This window comes from Anopheles aquasalis, chromosome 2 (assembly GCF_943734665.1).
Source record: "Anopheles aquasalis chromosome 2, idAnoAquaMG_Q_19, whole genome shotgun sequence".
Lineage (NCBI taxonomy): Eukaryota > Metazoa > Arthropoda > Insecta > Diptera > Culicidae > Anopheles > Anopheles aquasalis.
Window position 1 is genome coordinate 46,927,501 of NC_064877.1, and position 22,500 is coordinate 46,950,000.

General features: G+C 53.2%; 1 protein-coding gene across 3 annotated transcripts in view; it reads left to right on the forward strand.

Moving 5' to 3' along the window:
- Positions 1–22,500, forward strand: part of LOC126569756 (cadherin-99C) — a 145,256-nt gene that overhangs the window by 29,664 nt on the left and 93,092 nt on the right. For all 3 annotated transcript variants that reach the window (XM_050227073.1, XM_050227075.1, XM_050227074.1), the window contains exon 2: positions 2,074–2,922. In XM_050227073.1, the coding sequence (XP_050083030.1) occupies positions 2,920–2,922 (3 nt within the window). In that variant the 5' untranslated portion in view covers positions 2,074–2,919. The remainder of the gene's footprint in view (positions 1–2,073; positions 2,923–22,500) is intronic.

Here is a 22,500-nt window from a genome sequence, read left to right on the forward strand (position 1 = left end):
GAACGCGAGGTAGCTTGCGCTTCGGCAAGTAATCCGAGTGCGAATGTGGCCGTTCGCAGATCAAGCGATCAGAGATCAAGTACCGCAGCGAGCTACCAGGTTTTGCTTCCTCTTCTTCTTCTTCTAATTTGCCAAACATTCAGAGCCATTTTAATGCGAACAGCCTCATTATAACGATGGTGGCGTAAATGAAACATCAACCCCTCCTCGCCGACAATGTCGTCGCCGTTGTCGTGATCATTAATGCGATGATTCACTTGGGAAGCCTTCTGCACGACGTCGACCATTTATGACCACCACAGTGCCATTGCCCCGTATGCTCTCGAGGGAGAGAGAGCCGGGCATGCTTGAGTCGTGTCGTTTGCATAGCTGCTCTAGAATCCGAGCTATCCGCGCTCGACAAGCTGCCCACAACTGGACCACTCCCTGGGCCGCCAGAAGGATCGTGGTCATTCATTCCAGTTTGTTCCGTTCCCTGTTCGTACCGAAAGCCCACGGTAGCGCGGTCTGCTCGGTAGGGAATGCTCGTGACCCGTGCTTGAATTCCAACTCTCCATTCGGCCTCTGATGTACTTCAGCGGCAACAGCAGCAACAGCAGCAACAGCAGCAGCAACAAGCGGGTTGTTGGTAACGATTGCTCTAAATAGCCAATTTACTGTGCGAAATGTAGCTTTAAGAATGTCTGCTCGCAATCATTCTTGTTGTTGTGCTGCTACGGGCATGTATCTCCGGGATTACAACGGGTTCCGGCGGACCAGAGACCAGAGAGCAATGGAGCACCTGAGCACATGTATCTGTATGCGTTGCGGTACCGGTTCCAGCGACCGTTCCTCCGCTCGGAATGCTGATTGATAGCGTTGCAAGGGCGTCGCGAGGCCAGCCAGCCACCATCGATCCCGATAACCACCACGGCTCTGGAATGGCAGAACATGATGCACACTGCTGCCCTGACCGTATCCAGAATCCGCACTGACCGCACTCCGTTCACGGTGTGCATAACATATAACTTAATTATTGGGGCCTCTGCCATTCGCTGCCCCCAAAGCATACGGCTCCCCTGGTCCAGGTTGATGCGATGCGATCGGTACGATGCCAGCCAGGGAGATCTATAAAAATTGAACCATTTTATGGTACATTCGCCATGCCAGGACTAGACCGAATGCTACGATCGATCTCCTCGTGTGCAGGCAGGCAGGCAGACAGGCAGGTCCATGAGAAATGGAACTCATTTTTATGCACTTTTCGCATGCCCTGGCCTCATATGTGCTCCTCCGACAACTTCCACTTCGCTTCGCTTCCTCGTCCCTTTTGTGGTCTATGCTGGCGGCCACTTGATCGTTATATTATGCGGCAAATTATCTCCTTTTCTCTCTCTCGTTCTCTCTCTGCCTCACTCTCCGCCTGTGGCATGGCGTTGACTCGCACTTTTCATCATCGTTCCCATCGTTCCCGGCCGCTGTCGTCGGCACCGCACCGCGTCCGGGTTGACCGGGTTGATTTATTTCGCCAGCGCTTTTATCCTCTGTCTTATCGTGGCGTTTTCTCTTTCTTTTGCAGATCCAGATCTCTGATAGCAGCTCCACGGACGCCGGCGCACGCAACATTAATGGCAACAGTAACTAGCAGGAGCACCAGCCACGGAGCACCAGGAAAGTGTGCTATCGTACGTGCGCGTATCGCAGATGAGACCGTCGCTGGTGCGCTTGTAGTGTGCCCGAACGTTCGTGTGCAGTGCGTGCGTGTATGTGTGCACGGCATGGTGTACGAAATATTATCCTCGCACAATTGGATAATGCACTGATCCCGGATCAGTGCTGGTGCAACAGCGCCGATATATATGCCGGGAGATCACGTCGGAGGATCGTTTCACGCCAACGCTAACGAGCTCGGTTTAGGCTCGGAATTCTCGCTCGCGGAATTCTTTCCCGGGTCAAGATTAATGATAATTACCCACGGCGGTGGCGGCGGCGGCGACGACGGTGGCGTCTGGGCTATCGTTTGATAAAGTGCTAACGATAGAGTGTAATTTTCGATATTTTCTTCTCTTTCTTTTGGTGTTTTTTTTTGTGTAGCTTCCGTGAAGTGCTCCCCCCCCTTTGGTTGGGGCACGAGTAAGTGATAATAGTTTGACTAATCAGTGTCTGGTACACTTGTGACGCTGCGCATCGCTTTGTGGTTACCGCTACGGATCGGAATTGGAATTGGAATTGGTGCGAGCCACCATCAGCCATCATCCGAGAAGTGAGCGATCGAGCTCATTACGGCCCTTCTCGAAGAAGATACATTTCCCCGCGGTCATTTAAATGAAACCGGACCACCGGTCAACGAGGAGCAACATCATCATTAGCGAGTGCGAGTGTGATCCTAGTTGGCGTTCGCCTAGCGACAACACTCAATAGAGGCGTGTTGCTGTCGTGAGAACGCATCGCAGCAGACATTCTGCTTCAGTGTGATTGCATTTCAGCATTTGTGTTCAGTGTTAGTGACTGCCACCAAGTGTAACAGCCTGCGCGTCGGTCTTGGCCTTAATCAGTGGCCGTCGATCTGCGGCTTGCTTTTAAATCATTATCAACACCCCCAGCTCGACACGACACACAGCTTCCATCAGAAACCGCCAACGCATACCCGGTCAATCGTCGCTTCAATCATCACCACCACCACCACCATCATCATCATCGGTGTGTTGTTGTGGCTGCTGTACTCATATTTGCGGCCGCCTCTTTGTTGGTGTGGCTACATTGTTGTTGGCAGTGGCAGTGGCAGTGGGCACACCCGCAACTCGAATCCCCGGTGATTGCGATCTTTGGTGTGGCTCGTCGTCGTCCGCAGCCGCTTTGCTACCGCGCGGGGAACTCTCAATCATCGTAGCAGCTCACACGGCAGCACGGCAGCCGTAACGCGAGCGACGCCGGTCTACTATGGTAAGTGTTTCAAAGTTTCCATTTTTCCTCCAAACTCGCAATCGCGATCAATCCTTTCGGGGGTTGTTACGATACACTGAAAAGGGGATTAAGATTGAGGGAGGGACTCCTTCCACCTCTTCCGCACCTCCATCTTGACGCGATTATCGGGGACCTCGAAGCACCAGGGGGGGATTTCGCTTCGTAAATCACTCAATTCCCTCCGCTGGCGGTGTGATTTGATTGAGCGAACGGACGGAACGAACGGCAACGGTGAACCTGGACGTTAATCCTGTGGTCGATCAGTTCTGCGCGACCGTAGACCGAATTTATTGGTCGAACGTTCGTTCGTCAACCGTTTTGATCACCAGTAAAGCAACAGCGGACGCTGCGATAACATTTTTGATTGTCTCGAGCAGCGCTTCATGCGCTGATCTCGTTCTCAGCCGATGCCATATCCCCGGCACTGTTTTTTCTGAAGGGAGGGGGAGAACACGTACTCCGTCAGTGTCGCTACACGATCATAGCAGAGCATCACAGCCTCCCTTTGCTTCTCTTCCCTCTACCTTCAATTAATATGCTACAACAATGTAGCTGCGATTCACCTTAAATAACACCAATTCCCCCACCCCCCTGCCTTCCAGCCGTTTACCAGTGGGACATAAAACAAAACTCATGCTGCTTCTGACCAGCAAGAGACACAGGAAGGAGTGGGGGATATAATCGTCGTCCAATAAATTTCCTTTAAATCCCGCTGAAACGGAAAGGCAAAAAGCCAAAGAGAACAACAAACGAAACGAAACGAAACGAATTCGTTATCAGATCGCCTATAAATCTTTGGCGCTTTGGGTGTGCGCTCCGGCTGCTCCGGACGCCCTCATCAGCCCAGCCAACCCTGGCCGTCCAGAATGGAATGGAACCGGGAACCCGGAACGCGAACGCATCCAGACGGCTGCTCCAGCGGGTCAAGTGGTGCAGCGTGGAGCTCGAGCTCAAGAACACGCTCTTGGTTGCTTGCTGACATTTAGTGGCTCGTACCGTCCCTCCACTACCACCACTACCACCACCAGCAACCAATTCAAACTCGTCCACTCTCCAGAAAGGCGACCTATAAATTAGTACGCTCCTGGCCTGTTGTGCGAGGCCGCTGGGTGCTTCCCTTTGGGGTCCCTGGCTCCCCGGGTTCTTTCCTAGCTCCAAAACCCAAAAAAAAAACGGTCTAAAGGAGTTTTTGGGACCTCGCGATCGAGCACAGCGCAGCGCAGCGCAGCGTGCGATCAATTGGCTCATGTGTCCGCGAGGGTCTCTCGCTAATCAAATGATCTTCCCGTCGCGAGGTGTAATTTTTAATTCCTTCGCTTTTGTGGTCCGCTTGGTGAGACTCTTACCTTCTTCTCTCCCGCTCTTTGCCGCGAGGGCTATTTGTTTTCTTATCGAGCGTTAGGATTTATCTGTTCCCAGAATTCTCACTCCAGACTCGAAGAAAGCGCTCGGTCATGGCGCTCTAGGTCCCTCTAGGCACTGGAGCACCCAATGAAAGGTCAATTCCGCTAAGGAATGTTCACATTCTTTCGCTCGCTCACTCGCTTGGCCGCTTCTTCGTTCCTTCGTGGACGGGCTGCTTCTCAATCAATGTGGATGTTCTTCTATGTCAATCGATCCGTTTACATCACACTCCTTCTCGGTTGGCTTGCGTGCGCTCCGAGCTATGTCATCGCCTGGCAGGTGAACCGAAGAATGGCCGACCGGGACGGGTTCATGGGTCCCCCTCGCCTATCCACCGCAGCTCACCCCCTTTTTTTCTAGGCTCCATTCAATTGCTTTTCAATGTTTTGACAATGAGTGATTTAATTAAGCACTCAAGTGCAGATGTGTGACCGCGTCGCGTTCGTCGTCGCTTCGCGTGCTCTCATCGCTGCGTCATTGAAGTCGTTCGAAGCACCGAAGAACCGAACGATCGGCCCGGACCGGCCACGGAGCGGAACGTTTGATGTTTCCGCGTGAAGACGCGAACTGGGCTGCAAGCAGCTCTCAGGGCGCGCTATGATGACGCGCGGTTCAAGTGTATGAGAGGTTATTGAATAGCTGTTCGCGTCGCGATCGTATGTGCCACAGTGGTTCTTCTGCTGGAAGGAAAGGAAAGGAAAGGAAAGGATTTCAATCCCAAGCTAAGAACTTGATCTGATCGCACTGGTGCGCGTTCGTACTATGCATTTCATCTTAATGGGACTTGTAGGGGGTGCGTAATGATAATGCAAATTTATAGCGACCGAACATGCAATCGGTGCATCTCGGTTGGAACCACGGCGTTGGCACCGCGTTGGGCCCCACAACACACCCACTCGAATTCAATGGCCGGGGCTGTGTGTGTTGTTCGGTTTGTTGCTGATTAAAGACATGCATCGGCAGTGGCTCTGGAGCTCTGGTAGTCTTGTTGACTGGTACGGGATTATCACCAAACGGTTCACCAGTCAACACCGTGCGGAAGAACGCTCGATTCCCAAGGCACAATTCCCAGCGGTAGCGACGCACGACGGCAAGTAAAAGTTCATAAATTATAAATTAAGCCTGCGCGCTGCGAGCTGTTGAGTGGGCACCGTTTATATATTGGAACACAAAATATGGATCGCATGCGTAGTGGTGTGGCCAGCAGCACCAGCACCAGCTGGACGGTTCGGCTTCTTCGTGCAAACACCACCGGGAACCAGCATCCGTCGGGGATCGTCGCTGCTCACCGAGTTCAATCAGCACCGCAGCGATCGCGAGGCGAAACGAGTGTTACGTTAACTGTACATTTGGCACGGACTGCACCAGGGTCTAATTGATATCTACGCGCCCGAGCGAGCGATGCATTCCCGGGCACCATCCGTGGTGGCCATTCCTTGGCTAACGATGAGCCACGATTCTTCTACTCGGCTGTCGGCTGTGTGAGCATCCTTTGCAAGCCACCGTCGAAGCATCGAAGCATAATCACACGACGACATTCCACACCCACCCACCCATCTAATCACGGTATCAATCACCACCACGCTTTGTTTCTAGATCGCGCGCCATTCCCAAGAAGAGGACCCTGGAGAGAGCCGGTTTTAGCTTGGCTTTTCCTTTTCTGCACCGCTCCGATCGAACAGCGACGCCCTCTTGTTAGTTAGCATAGTTCCGTTGCATTATGCGCATTTATTCAAATGCGTGCATCACTTTTTTGCGGCACTTTCCGGTGCCGGCAACCTAACGGATTTCAGCAGCAGCAGCAGCCGCTACTGCGTGCGGCGGAGACAGAGCGAGTGCGAAGCGAGATTGCAAATGGTGTAAGCTGTGGTGTGCAACATGCAAAACGGAACATTTGTGCCGCAGTCTGCCATTGCCATTTATTGAAGATGTGAGGTGTCGAAAGAGTTGTATCAGCCAGCGTATCTTGGCACTGGAACGGACACACCAGTCTCGACGGTTGTTCGCAGGTGGTGCTGAGTGGAAGGAATGGAATGTTTTCTTTTAATCCAATGAAGTCGCCTCTCTTGACAGCGCACAGCCGTTTGCGTCCTTCACATCGCCATGTACTACAAAAGCTGCCGCCGATCGGTCAGGCCCTCGGTGGGGTCAAGCAGAACTTCAAAAAATCTCCCAAAAAAGAGATCCACTCCCATTGTCTTGTGCGTGCGTGGTGTGTTGGCACTGTGCAAATACCATCGCGTTGCGTTACTTTCGCACGTTACTTTTCAACGCTTGTGTGAGGAAATCGCATCCCACCAAGCCGAACACCAGCGATTGATCGACAATTACCGTCGATTCACATTTCGTCATACACCGGACCATCGCCGGCATCTCGACCGTCGGCCATCTTCGGGCGCGCGAACCATAAACACATCCATTACCTAGTGTGCCGAACTAACCATTGGCCGGCTCTGCTCACAGCGGAGAGATGTACCCCCTGGCCAGCAAGACCAAGATGCGGTAACGTACTAATGCCGGGTGCAACTAGCGCAACATTAAAAACCTCCCCGTCCGTCCGACACACATAACGATTCGTTCGACACTTAGCATGGGCTCAATTTTCTCGACTATTAAACTTTTTGGCCATTTAACGATTTCAACAGGCCCCCCCAGTCGTCGGTTCGATCCGGACGAAAGTCGGTCCTCGGTGATCGGTGATGGAGCTCAGTTCAGTTGCTTCGTCCATTTTGCCACAACATCACCACCAACAGCAACAGGTAGCTGCTTGGTTAGTGAAACATAAACGTGTTTTTTGGCGGAGGCCTCTATTTTTTTTTTTTCGAGCGGCCACTCGCCATCGCTTCGAGGGCCTTTCCTTTCCCTTGAGTGGCCAGCGAGGCCACAGAACCTGAGCCCTGGGTGCCCTCTGTCCGCTGATGGTGAGTCAATTCGGGAGATTATTTTCTTATCTTTGCGGCCACATTTCGCATTATGCTCTCTCTCTCTCTCTTCCTCTCTGCCTCTTGTTCATGTGTCTGGCTAGCGGTGGCTAGCGTGTGAAGCACCGATTTATGCCACCGCCAGTGCCAGTCTCTTGCCAGTGTGTGTTGGTTAATTTTTCCGGTTTCCTGCAGCATTAATACGTCCGAAAACGGGCCTTCCTTTTTGGGGTTACGCTTATTACCAGACCGCAGACTCCAACCCAGGGACTCCATGGAGTCTTAATGCCGTTTTGGGGAAGGGCCTTTCACGCGTTCACTTTGCTCGTGATGACGTCCACTGTAGTCGTCGTCGTGGTGGACCAATCATCATTCTAGATTCTGGTTCGTGTGCTGTTGGTGTATCGCACAGCAGGGGACACCCCGGGCGGACTGGAAACAGTAATTTCTTCGGCCCTTGGTTGGACTCCACTTTGCGGTTTATGTCATCTCGTCTAACGGGGGTTCGTTCGGGGGCTGTCAAAACGATGATGACGATGATCGCCGCCAGGGAGGAGTGGGAATGGTTCCCAACGAGAGCGTGTCCCTCCTTCGAGATTGGCAGACCAACCCGGGTCCCCGGGGGCCGGGAAATCATAACCCAACCGACGGGCACACATCATCGCAACATCGCGGCAGCCGGACGGACTCGAGAAGATGTTTCAATTAAGTTTTATCACACAACCTTTTTGTATTCCGTCTTGTGACTGTGACGAGGGGGGGGGGGGGGGCAGGACCGATTCGTTGATTCCCATGATCACTGGCTTGGCACTGCGAGCTGACTTTCACCGTCCGTGCCCGAATGACCCAATTCTGCTCCAGGGGCGTTCAGTCCATTTGCGTGCCACGCCCAGCAGGGAGCCATTGCCGGGGGGGGGGGGGGGGGGGGGGAAATCGGACAACGGACTGGGAGCGCTCTCGGTGGAAATCGATGCACAGCAGGTGTAACCGATCGGTGCCGCTGCGGATTTCCTTTTTCCTTTCTTCTGCCAACCGGAGAGCCATCCATCCGCTCCGCTCCACTCCGGACAGATCATTTTGCAGACGTTGTTTGCATTCATTTACTCGAGCTCGAGTCAGCGACCATGAACCGTGGCTTCGCACTCTCGTTGGCTACATTGCAAACGAGTGACCGATTCGATGATGATCACGATCACGTCACGGCGCTGCTGCTGCCCCGGCTATCCGGCTGGCGATCCGAATTAGTGCCATAAACTTTGCATCCAAAATCACTTCTCCATCGTCTGCGGAACTGTGGAACATAAAATCCGATCCGGGAGGCGATCCACAATGTTTTGTGCGGCCATAACTTGTAGAGGCAGCAAAAGAGACAGAAAGAGAGAGAGAGAGTGTTTCAATCCGAGGATTAAGCTCTGATTTGATCTGGAAATATTGAACCGAAAAAGAAAAAAAGGGAACGGAATAAACAAGAGACGCACGGACGAACGAACGAACGAACGAAAACGAAATCTGCGCACTGCCGCTCGCTGATAATGAGCATAATCCTGGCACTGTCTGGTCCGGAACTGGTTTATACCTTTCCACCATCCCGCCAATGCTTGGGACCAGCAGGACTGCAGGAGCAGGCCCGAACCATTATCGTTTCGGCTAGATCACTGGGATAACATTTCGTCCCCGGGTCCCACCGGGTCTGATCGAGCAGCGCGAGCCCAGCATCCGGAGAGACGTTGTAACGACGATTGTTCGGACATCGTCCAGCACCACCACCACCACCACCAACCCCGACGAACATCACGATGAACACATTTCCTCTCGAGCGACATCCGAAACCATCGCCACGACCTAACACTGGCCGGGAGGTGTATCGGATCGAGTCGAGCGGCTCAACGGGACTTTTCGTGGCCTGCAAACGTGCCATGGAATATGTGTGTCTTGTGTTCCTTTCGCGTGGTCACTTTCCGGCGTCCCCAGACCGAACGTGTGCGCACAATTTGAAGATTCGTTTCGTCTGTCGCACTCTATGGTGCTCTATGCGACACGTGACTCGGTTGCCTTTTTTTCCGTGCTGGATTATTATGAGATTTCCCGGTGGATCGTTGGTTTCTTGATTCGGAACATAAACTTAGCGGACACGACACATGAACCCGTTGACCGTTGCACGGTACCGCGACCGAATGAAGTGCTTTCTTTCTTCTTCTCATTTTTTTCCTGTTTATTGAAATAATAAATTTCGACGCAGTTCCGTTCCACGGTGTTCAGCAGGCGCGATACATCGACATCTAAAGTGCTTGTTAAAGGGGTTGTGACCATCGTCCAGCCCGCGAGCTGCCGAGTAAAAACACCGGTTTTGCTGATGCTTTCTACTGATCCGATCCGTGAGTGGCTTGGCTACGGTTTGTTTCCCTGCCTGTCTGTCTGTTTGCCCTTCCGTGCACAACGCGAATGCGTGAAAAATGTTCTAGTGCGATCGCGATCCTCACTCGCTTCCCATTCCTTTTTTTTTCGATTCCAAATTGCCTTCATCACTTACACTCAAACAGAGAGAGAGAGAGAGTGAAATGGTCGTAGATTGCAAAGATATCCTGTTTGCCAGTCCGGTGGCGGTTTGTTGTTGACGGAAGCTCGACAGTTCCACTTCCTGTTTGTCCGAGTGTCCTGCGGATGGAAAATGATCACCAAACAAACAGCGCCAGTAGCGCCACGGTTCGGATCGGTTCCAATCCGTTGGTTGGTGATTTGATCGGTCGCATTAAAACAATCCGTCGTTAAGCGCCGTAAGCCATTTCTCTCCCGGGCGTAATCAGATCCTCGGTATGCGGCCCCGGCTGACCCGGTACACACCCGGCCGCACACAAGGAATGTTTGCTGGGCGCACTGGGAAACCGAGTTTGTTGCTTCGTGCAGCAACGCAAGCAAGGGACAGTAACGAAAGCCATGAGCGCCTTAGTGGGCCTTCGGAAAGGAGAAAAGAAATCCAAAGACCACTCCTCCGCCACTCCCATCATTTCATCGATCAATCATCGGAAAGATCACGCCTACGGTTGAAAGCACGGGATTGCAAACGGGAAATGCAACGAAACCTGAACCCGGGACCCAGGGAGACAACAGCAAAAAGTGAAAAAAAAACTGCATAAAGAACGCCTAACCCTAACCCCCACCCCCCTAACGGTCAAAGCGATCGAGGAGTCGACCATCGATGTTGCCTGTCTGGAGAATCAACACATCAACTGATCGGCCAAGGCCTTAGCTTGGCTACTAAACGGCCCTTGTTGGCCACCGATAGACACAGGCCTACGCTTCTCGGTAGTTAATTTAATATTTATAATCAATAAATCGTCAGATAAATTGCCTCCGATAGGACGAATGAGGACGCGACGTTTTTGTTGTTTTTTTGTTTTGGTTTTGCCGTTGTGCAGGGGCCACCATTGCCGATCGATGTGCCGTCTGCAATTGCCATCGATTACACTTGGGTCCCCTTGGCGTGATCGCCGTCGATCCTCAGCATATCCCCCGGATATCTTGCGGTGGTGAAGCGATATGCGAGCGATAGGGTTTCGTGATCACGAGCGGAGAGAGAGACACATACACGATCGCCGTGCTCTTCACTTTTCTTGTGCCCTTTTGTGCCATTGTCAGTTCGGTTCCGTGGTGGTGTTAGAAGTGGTCCGCTGTCCCGAGCCCGACGACGTAACGCCCACCGATTACGCCCTCGATCGCGCGCGTACGATCCTCGGCGATGTTTAATAAAGACAACGGACCCTGACGCACGAGCTCGTGCTTCTGCTCTGTCATCATTATCATTATCGGCAACGAAAAAGGCAACTTTCGTGATCGCAAAACGTGTCATGGAAGGGAATGGGCGTGGGGGAGCTGAAAGGAGATTCCTTCATTTTGTTTGTGATGATCCAGATGTCAGAGGATCGCATTGCGTGATACTTTCCTGAGGAACTGACGCAGCCACAATGCGAGAAACTGAAAGTATGATCCCGTTTACACCGTAACCTCCATTTCCCGGGGATCAGACGCTGGAGCTGGTGCTGGAGCTTCTGCCAAGCGCCAGCGCCTGCCAGCTGACCTCGTAACCTGGACACCATAAAATGGAAATTTCTCCAAATTGCGCACACCGTTTTTCACACACATAACACTTTCATTCCGCACGCTCGCGGCAACCCATTGTTATGGTAAAAAGGCGATCCGCTAAATGCTAATATCGTGGCGTGATGAGCGCACGCCATCACGTCACCAAGCTGCTCTGCATTGTATGCTGAATGGAGCATGCCCCCTCTTTCATGCGGAATGCGATTTGTTGGACGCATAAATTCGCTCAAAAATGTATCTTCACCAAAAAGGTGTCAACCAACGGACAAGCGCTCGCCAGCCATCATCCCTGTCATGATGATGATGATGATGATGATGATGATGATGTCGAAGGTGAAGATCGGTACACTGGACCGGTGGTGCGCAGGTCGATTACGCTGTTGCGCCACACCGTAACGCAGCTCACATTCACTGACTGGCGTTCTGTTTGTTTTTTGTTTTAAAAATTGGATGCCGAATTCTGTCTCCGGGGGAGTGCGCACACATCAGCGCGGTCTCCATGTTTCGCTGGCGTGCCTCGGTGATTTACGAGTGTTTTGGCGGATCGCGATCGCGATCCCTGTTATATAATACCGCCGAAACTGATGTCGACTCCAACCCATGACGATGATGGCTCTCGATTTCAACAGATTTTCGTTTCGTTTCGTTCGTTTGGTACCGTAGCCAGCAGTCAGCAGCCAGCAGTTTTTTTTGCCTTCTTTTGGTGCTGGTGCCTCCCTCGACACCACCCCGTTACGTGGCGCAACTTTTCGGGGCACGTGCTCGCAGCCGAAAAAAACTAACAACAACAAAAAAAGCGAGCAGAAGCGATCAATCGATGCGTAAAAGTGAGAGTAAAACGAGAACCTCGCCCGTTCGTACGTTCATTCGTTCGCTTACTCATCGCCATTTTTTTCCGTGACTCATGTGGGGCCGCGTGAGAACATTGACCAGAACTACGTGACGTGACGTGCCGTTGGTACAGAGAGGTGTTCCACGAACGCTGGCTGGCTGATGCACCGTACGCACACTAATCATCGCGCCATCATCGCCGCCACAATCGCACCACTAACGAGCCCGCGGGATTGCATTCTTTGCGAAGACAGACGCGTCAATGAGCACTCGCCGGAGATGCTGCGAGTGCATGGGATGCTCCATGATTAATGAGGCAGCTCTCTGAAGAACACAAATGCGCCACAATTAGCGCCTCATTTCCGATGCAGACGTTTGGACGTTCTTGCGTTTTGTGCCAATCGTCGGACGACGTCCGCGACACGCAACGTGTCGAGCGAGATTTTGCGAGCGAAACGTGACGCACCAAACGTACCAATTAGGAGCGGGGGGAGGTGGGAGAGACCAGTCCTGACCAACCGCTCAGCGATGACCGCTTTCAAGGATGAAGCCCCGGCTTGTCGATCACCGGTCGATGCGCTTATAATATCGTTCACCCGCCCCCCGCGGGAGGCGTGCTGGCGCAAAAGGCAAACACATAATTATGCAAAAATCCCCTTAAAACACAATAAATCCGTCGTGTGGCGGCCAACCGGGCCAGGATAATCCAGCGAGCAGCCATGCATCTCTCGTGCAGCGTCATTGAACTGTGGCCATGGTGCCCGCGGGCTACAGTATCTCAAGGACCTTCTGCCGATGATGTTGCTGCTGCTGCTGCTGCTCACGATGATGATGATGATGAGGAGGAGATCCTTGAGTATCAGCGTAGCTGGCTCTTCTTAGCGCACTGTCCCGCGTGACGTGTCGTCATTATACAGCAGAAACAGAGCAGAAACCGAGGTTGATCTTTTAATCATCCAACGAGAACGTTCTTCTTTCAACCACACTGACCAACCTCACTGGAATCAACAAAGATTGTTGACGAAACCAGGCAACAACAATGTGCTATTATTGGGACACCGACACTGACGCAACGTCTCCGGGGGGGGGGGGGGGGGACTTTGGGAGTTGGCCTTCTTCCGTTGGGCTGCATCCCCTTCACCAGTGCACGCCGGGATGAAGTAATGTTGTTGTTGTTCCTCCTCCTGTTCCGAGCTAGAATTCCAAAGGCGCTTGGCGTGGCCTAGCCACCACCGAGATTAGGAAAATATCGTTCGCGGAAAGCCCGGCATGGCGGGGGTTCGCCGATAAATGGGCCATTGTGTGATTGTTGTCCACGCCGATGGACCACGCCGAGGCCACGGCACACCGCGGACGGGAATTAGTCAGCACCGCGTCGTCGTGGAGGCCCTCCGGCGTGGCAACTTTCGATTGAACACGGCGTGGGAGAGACACAGACTCACCCGCTCCGCCCCGGACCACGAAAGAACCGAAGACACACTAATGATGGTGGAAAGCGAAAGAAGCCGAGCGCCAGTTGTGGCGGTGGTGATCGTGGTGATCGAGCTTTTGCTTTCATTGTAGCAGCGTTGCGGCCATTCTTTGTGAGCAGCTTTGAAGCGGCCAAACACTCCGAAAATGGTACCACGGCACGCCATCTCGCCATTTGCACCAGATGCGGCCTGATATCGGCGGGCGCGTACCTCCACCTCACTGTTTTGGGCGCCTCGCAGTGACGCAGTGCCTGGCCGGGGCCCAGTGCGTCGAGTGTTTCGCTGGAGCGAAAGTGAAATTCGACGAAAATCTGCCCCGAAAAAAGTGATTGTGATTCGGGAAGAGGGAACCGGTCACGATAATTGGTATCGGAGTGTGGACAGATTCTCTTCTCTCTCTCTCTTTCTTTCTTTTTATCTCCCCCAAAACAGCGACGAAGGTTTGTCGCCGATCGATTTACGATGGTTTGTGTCGTTTGGCGTTTACGGGGACAAGGGTTTGTCAACCTGTCAGCCTTTTGTCAGTGCGTTGATTCTACCGACGAGACACTCTGTACCTGGCGACCCAGTTCGTACTGTCCCATCGTCCCCAAAACGAGTTCACACTCTACGCACACCGGGACCGGTGGCCATTCTCCGGGCGTGTCAGATAGAGAGAAGCGAGAAGCGAAAAAAACGCCGCCAAAAACCCAAAAACCGGAAAAAAGCCCGTCCATGTCCAAGCCCGGGGCAGAACATGGGCCAGATAACATCCCTAAATTGGCAAACGAAACAGGATTTGAGCGCAGCGGCACCGAGCGGCCACCGGGATGACGTAAGCCCTGCCGTGTGCTCTCCCCACAAACCACCCCCCACCGGGGGCTAAGCCACCGGTTATCCCTCCCGTGGAGATCGCGCGCGCAGAAAACCGGAAGACTCCGGAGGTGGCCCCGAGATGCCGCGAGTTAAATGAAATAAAACAATTTACGCCGGAGAAGAAGGAATTAATCACCACGATCGCGCTCGCTCTTAGAATGGAAACATCATCTTGTGTGTGCGAGAGAGAGAGAGAGATCGAGAGCAACTCAAGTGGCCGCCTCGAGCACTGTGTGCGTGCGTGTTCTGGTTTGTGGCCATGTTAGCCGGTCTTAAGTGGCCACCAAATCCGCGATTGGCCACCACAAAAGACGAATCGTCATCATCATCATCATCAACAACAACAACCACTCGATTCCCGGGGAAGGGATTATTAAATCTAGAAAAAAAAACACGATCGTCTGGTGTTCCGGTGAGTCAACCGGGAACAGGTCCTCCGTTCAGTCCGAGGTCAACCAGCAGCCGTGTTTTGATGGATTTCGTTTAATTTGCGCCGCCACAATACACGATGCACGATGGGAACCAACCTACAGGGCTTCTCTTCCATGGTGGCCGTCGCGATATCCGGCCACAGCGCGGCCAGAATCTCATCTTCCACTCCCACACCAGGCACGAGTCGATCGCACCTTGATCTGGCTGCTACGACGACCACGACGACGACCACGACGACTGGCGAATGATGCGACCTGCGATGGTGGATTGATGTGCGTCGCGAAGCGCCCGCGAGGATCCTAGGTCCCAACCCACGTGTTCCGAGTTTGGCCAGCCAGTGAGCAATACTGCGATTGCCACCATTACACCCACCAACCGGCAGTCGGCTGCTGCTGCTGCTGCTGCTGCAGACCATCGCCCAGAACACTACCCCCTGTCGACGCGAAGTGACCGCGATCGATTGATTTACGATGTCTCGGCGTATTGGGTTTGGCCAGAGAACCAGCAGCAGCACCAGCAGCACCGTTTGGACCCGTTTATCACGGTGGCGTGTGTGACGCTCGACAGTCTGGGCCTTGTTCTGTGAGTGGTTTTATTGCTCGCATCTTAATTAGATTCTAGACCGTGCGATTGCCGATCGCCGACAAATGACTACCGTTTTATGCAGAATGGTTTGCGTGTGGCGTGCGCGCGCGCGCACATACGGACCCCGCATTTCGGACCCAGCTACAACTTGTTTACTCAGTAACAGGCGACATAAAGCGACAGTTTGTAGTGACTTGAGAGCGCAGTGAATTGAGCCACTAACCGCTACTCGCTATTGTGCTCGCCGCCGATCATGCTGTCTTCAAATGTCTGTCCGTCCGGGGGTCTCATTAGAATGCAAACGAGCCCTAAACACAATGTAACACCGCTGCAAGATATGAGCGTTCACTTGTGTAGTACTCGCGTGCACTAGAACGCGATCAGCTTATGTCAGGCGATGACGACGATGTCGATCGATGTGACATTATGCGGCAGCAGAAGAGCGGGAGAGAGAGAGCGAATGAGCATCAGTGGCCGAGGCAGAAACAGGTGTTAATTATTCAAAGACCAGCAGGCAGTCTGCCGGCAGACTGCTGGTTGACTGCTGGTAACGGCACGAATGTGAGGCAACTGACTAGACTTCCCCTGTGGCAAGTGACACCACAATCAACAGACCGACGATCGCGATCTTGCACTTGCGTCTGCTCTCTCGTCTGGTGCCATAAATTAAAATGCGTTTCATGTGACTACTGCCGGAGAACAGGTCTGCGGACACACAGAGTTGCGGAGCTTTTGATAGATGGATCGCTTTTACGATTGCAAACTGTCCCCCCTCGGGTTTTTTTTACGGGGCGATAATTCGCTCCACCAGACACCGCGCAGCAGCGACTTTGCGATCATGCGATCGAGATCGAGTAGCAGTAGCAGCGCTCTGTGGCCGATTAGCGTATGATCAGATTAACGAGCGCTGGGAAGATCTGACGGAGTGATAAAACTCATTTAGAGCTGCACCACGGGGAGCTCGCATGAGTGATCTGTCCCCCGGCGGCCCAGTGTGATAAGGATACTGGACCGATCGTGACTCGGGACCTACTTCATCACCGCCATCTGGTGTCCCTTTTCCCTTCCAGTCGGATATCTCAATCATTCTCAGGTGGACAGTTTGGACTTAGGAGAAGGAGCTTGATCCTCAGCTCAGCATCCGGTTCCGGGATTCGCCCGGGCAGCCGATGCCTATGACCTTTCACCGGTTCGAGTCGATCACACGGTGAGCGCGCGCGACCTCCGACGAGCCCGCGAGTGACCTGTTACCGAACGTCAACCGCGTCACGATCACCTCCACCGCTTCCCTAATTGCATTGCCATACAAGGCTTAATCGAAACTTGAGGAGGGTGGCGAAGGGGACACAGAAACACCCCATCATCTCATCCACCACCACCACCACCGATCCATCATTCATCGTGGGCTGTGGCCGGATCTAGCGTTTTTTTTTCTTCTTCTAAAACCCCAGCGAGGATCGAGACAAGTCTTTTGCGCGCGCGCGCGCGCCGGTCTCGGTGAAAGTAAGTAAGCAGTGGATCAGTCAGCGAATCAGTCAACGCCAGTCTGCCAGTCAGTCAGTCAGTCAGTCAAATGAGTGGCCAACCCGGCCATTGGGTTCCCATGGAATGGACGCAGTGCGCTGCTGCTGGTGCTGCTAGCGATGAAAAGCGATCGTCACCGTGGTTCCCGGTGCACTATGGCGACGATCGGTCTGGCAGGCCGTCTCGTGCGCACGTCATCGATCGAACCGCCCCTCCACCTCCTCCCTTGGAGCAGCGTTCGAGTCGCGCAATCGCGTGTATCGCGAGTGAAGCAAGATTGACATGACTAATACGAGGGATCATTACATTGCGCATTGCAACGTCAACATTTCGATACACGAGAACACGAAACCAGTTAGCCAACGGGACAAGCTGGTGGTGATCCGTGGTTCGGATTATGGGTCTTTGGGTGCAGCATGATCTAGATCGTGCACTCCCTTGGTCCAGCTTCGTTAGGACGCCCGGAGGTTGTACGCTGCCGTTACCTGATCGTCGAGTTTAACCTTTGACACCCCCGATTCTGGTTCGGTGTTTGTTTTTCTGGCCGGTGCTCCGCTGGCGTATACATTACACGAGGAAATTGAATTAAGGGCCCCGGGAATGGGCTTCTCCCTTCTTCTGTGTTCCGATCGGTGTAGGGCACGTCATTCAAATTCGTAGCTTCTGAGATGATGGGGGTACTCTCTGGGACCCTCATCTCTCTTTCTCTCGATCACATTATATTGCGCCAAACAGTACGCCACCATCGCAGTACCCTTTTGGAATCGCTTCACTGGAAGCTGATGGTTACGAGAAGGGCTACAAAGAAGCAGACATGAGATCAACCTGTGTATGTATGTGTCTGCGCACATTACCAGCGGCCATTTATCATCACCCACTCGAGGCCTCATCGGTCCAACGGGCTCAAACCATATCGATCTCGTGCACAGCTGCTGCTGCTGGTTGCTAACCAACGAGACAAGATCGAGGACCGCATCACTGTTTGAAGTTGGCGCACCCGCAGCCTACTACTGATCCACGGCGTCGTCGTCATCGCCGTCGTCATCGTGCGTCAAGTGACGTAGTGCCGGTGTGTTGGTTGCATTCTCGGATCGCCCCGGTTGTATATTTACATTTCCATCCGACGATACGCAGGACCGATCCGATCCGTTCCCGGTTGCGCAACGCAAGCCGATCTTCGGCGAGCACGAGATCAACCTGCATGCGAACCTGCGCCGGACCGACCGGTGACCATTTATCAAAACATTCGACAACAACAACAACAACAAGAAGGATGCAAGAAAAGGGCTCCTCGGCCGCGGCCGTTTTGGAAATGAAAAGTCCACGAACGAAAGTGATTGGACACTCTTTTGGACTGGGCCCCGGGTTTTTTGGTGATCGCACGCTGTGGAGCTTTTTTTTTTTGGTGGAAAAAAGGTGAAATGTAGACGGACTCAGAACATGCGCACCGGTTCCCGTGGCGTCCAGTTGTTGAAATTGAAAGTTGTTTTTTTGAGTGGTGAATGCTGCTCAGAGATGTGGTTCCCCTGGTGTAGCACATCTCTTTCGCATGCGTAACAGGTGGAAAAGTCGACAGATTTTCACTCGATCATGCAGAATCGGAGTCCTTTCCGATCAAACGCAACGCAACATATTCTGTTCGCTCCAATTACACACAAAAAAAAGTTATTGATCTTAATCAACTACAGTACTCCAGTACTAGAGGACCCCATCAAAGGCTGGAAATCGAAATCTAACGTTGTTTTGTAGCCCGATTGTCGCCGACCCTTATTATGGTGATGAATGATTTATGAAGCAGAAAATCACTCTCTCATTTCCAGACCACACCACCGCCGGTTGGTCGGAGTCGGAGCGTTTCCGCTGCCGTTTACGTTGCCCAGGGACCCACCGAGCGGGGACAGAATTCATGTCAATTACATAAATTTAATCAATCCATCTGCGGGAGCGCAGCAACGCAGATTCGATCGCAATTCGCAGTGCATCGAGGAGATCGCAATCCGGATCTCCAAGTAGCGAGCTCCGAGCGGACACTGCACTTTGGGGCTCTCTTGGTCTGTCTGCCGGGCTGTCTATCCAGTCTGTCTGCCCGTCTGATGGTGATGCTGGTGTGTGGCTAGTTCCTCCATCATAGGCAACTCCCGGTAACTGTCGAATGCAAAAGAGAAAGGCACATCACACATTCCATCGCGGGTTGCTGCTGCCGTAGCTCCTCGATATGGACATCGGAACGCGCCAATTCCGCTCACTCGGTGCAATATCGCTGGTTGCGGTTGGGACCTTTAAGTGATCGTAAGATGCACCCAGCAGGGAGTGCTTACCGCTCGTCCTCCCCCCCTTTTTTTCCGTTACTCAGAGCTGGTATGACCTCGCACCGAGCATCGCGCGCATTTGCGGACGGGCTGATCCGCAATGCGGGGCCTCTTTTGGGGGCCACAAACAAAGACGCGAATGTCAATAAGCGAATTTAACAAGCGAACGAACAAACGAAACACCAACAAAAAGCTCCCCGGGCCCCGGGCGCGATCGAAGGAAGGAAACAAACATTTATGACGGGGTCTGGTTGGCTGGCTGTGGCTGTGACCCCCGTGTTGTGTGTTTACGCGGTTGTCATTCATTCGAAGACCGCGAACCGCGACATCGACGAACCATCAAACATCAAAAGCCAGTGCCGTGCCGTAAATGGGCGCCCCGTTGTTGAATCTCTTTACGACGCGCTCGGTCACAGGCCGTGCCCCAGAGGACCATCGTATTCCCCACCGCCGGGGGGAGTTTGCCAACGATCGATGCGAACAGCATCAGCAGCAGCAGCAAGAGCGTCAGTGAAAGGTGTCAACTTGACATTCAGGGCTTTTTTGGCGGGATCGGTTCACGATCTCGTGATCACCGTGGACCGCGATGCCGTTTTGGCATGTTTCAGGGTCAGGATCAGGTCTCAGGAGACCATCCGGAGCCACCGGATGCCTTTAGCCTCATTAGCCACGCGATCATGCTCGATCGGTCGATCGATCGATTGTTGTTCTGCGGTCGGTCTGGTAGCTGGCAGCTCCAAAAATGGGCCAACCACGTTATTGTACACGCTTCAACTACGATCACTCTCAATCGATCGCTCGATCGCTCGCTTTTCGGTGCACGATCACCGGTTAGCTACTGCTGACTGTACACAGTGAGTGTATGAATAATGAAGAAAATGGTAAATGATAGCCTCGGCCGATGTGGCCTGGGCAAACTAATCACTAGGCCGCTTAACACGCGCCCCGTTACGTCATGGTACTGGCCCACACCCTGATAAGGTGTGACGGATGAGGGGTGCTTTGTTGTACGCATCGCATCCCATTCGTGGCCAAGTGATGCAGGCGAAAGATCAAAGTTGAGCAGCGAGCGAAGCACCACAATTGTTTGGCATTCAGGAGCGCGAGACAATGGTTCTGGGCTTGAACTTGAAAGCATGCCGCCTTCTGAAGGAGCAGCACCGCGTGTGCTTTATTCATAAATCCTCTCTCGATCAACTCGATCAGCTCGGCGTGCGGTTTGATTCAAGAGGGCGACGCACACAAGTGGCTTCGGTGCGCCAGCTTCCAAGGTCCGAAGTGTGTGAATCATTGGACTGTCGTTGGATGGCCAGTTGGTTGGTTTGCAAATGATGACGGACTACGAAAATATGGACTCCCGGAAACAATCGCCTCGCGGGCTGTCGGGAGTTGTCGTGAGGCCATCAAACGTATATACACTGCACTTCAAACACTGTGCATCCCAAGGCGCGTGTGTTCCGTGGTGGTTTTCTGCCTGTTTAAGCATAACAGCAGCACTAGGAGCAGCAGCACCATCAGCAGCATCACCTCGGGCACCAACAAACGACAACAAGTGTCTCGCCGAGCAATCGAGCAACGCCTTCACTGTCCTTCAGCTGGGCACCAACACGCTCCAAGAAACCTGCAAGAGAGCGAAACCTGAACGCCACGCTGGGGAACGGTAACGCAATGTGCTATGAAAATAATAATGACCTCATTTTCGTTCTCATTTGTCGGCCGCTGGCTCCGGAGTCCGGACACCAAACCGCAACCGCGTTGTTCCCTCTGGTCTGGTCTGGTCTGGTGCCTTGGTGCCACCGGTAGCCGCAACGGTACCCACAGTGGCGCAACATGCCGGCTGTGGTCGGACAAAATAATACCACAGCAAAACAGCAAAACAGCAAAAGTGTCAACTACTGACCGCACGCGGCTGGTGGCACTCGCCCCAAAATTGGCACAGGGTTAGCACACGGAAGCGCTTCTGTTGTTATTGTTGTCCGTTTGCTGTTGTTTTTGGTGAGTAGCGGAAAGGAAAAGGAACGACAACAAGCACCGGGTGATGTTCGGGGTTTCTTCGGTTCGTTGGGGGAAGGAATTTCATGGTAGAAAAAAATTTGAAACTACTGCTGGCCTGGCCAATCGGCCGGCTTGCTGGTTGCTACCGGCAACAAAGAGCTAGTTCGTTAAGAAAACACTTCCCATCACATCGCAGCACGAGGCAGCCATTGTTAGTCGCACCGTGGCGACGATGGCCAAAAATTGCAACACCCCTTTGGCTACGTGTGCTCACTGTGCATTGTTTGCGGGAGTTTTTGCAGACGTACGCACCTTCCTCGAGCCGGTCACACAGCAGTGCCGCGACGACCGTTTCCTACCGAAGAGCGTGCGGCCTCTCCAAGTGGCGAGCAACTTGGTTCGTGACGCAGCGCGGCCACGCACGGAACGGGGCTTTGTGCTTTGAATTATATCACAGCACGCCACTGCAGCGTCCGCCCACTACTTCCCTTCTACGCGCGCGCGCGCGAGCGGTTTGTCGTGCGGCGAGTTTTGGGTTTCTGCGCTTTTGCGAAGAACGAGTGGCGTCCACCGTGGCGAGTCGTGGCCCTGGAAGTGAACGTACGGCGTCGTGCGCGGTTCTCGCAAATCTCGTTGCCACAGCTCACATTTGCTAGCCAAACCAAACTTTGAAGGATAACAACCGAGCAGGCCAGGCGAGCGAGCAGGCGCGGTGCGGTGGCCATGATGAGTGAGGCTCTCCCGGAATTGAGGTTATGAAAATATGGATCAAAATCGTGATACCAGTCCCCCCGTCCCCCCCCGGCTCCCCGGTGGTGTGTCCGGTAAAGTGTCCACCGTACTCAACTGCCCTTCTATGCCCTTCGAAGCTCCCTTTTCGGCACTGCTGGGACATGGTGACGGTTGCCAGTGACAAGGGAATACGCAACGCACACTACGACGCGCCGGTTGACATGTTCTGCATCGTCGACGGTACGTGATCCGTGACTTGTTAATTGATTTCTTTGACCAGTCCTCCACCTCGGGTATCTCGGGCACCACTCGGGAAGGGAGTTGCCACAATGTGGCCGAAAAGAGAACGTTCTGGTGCGAAAACGGTTGTTGTGTGAGGCCTCTCGCTCTGGTCGGTCC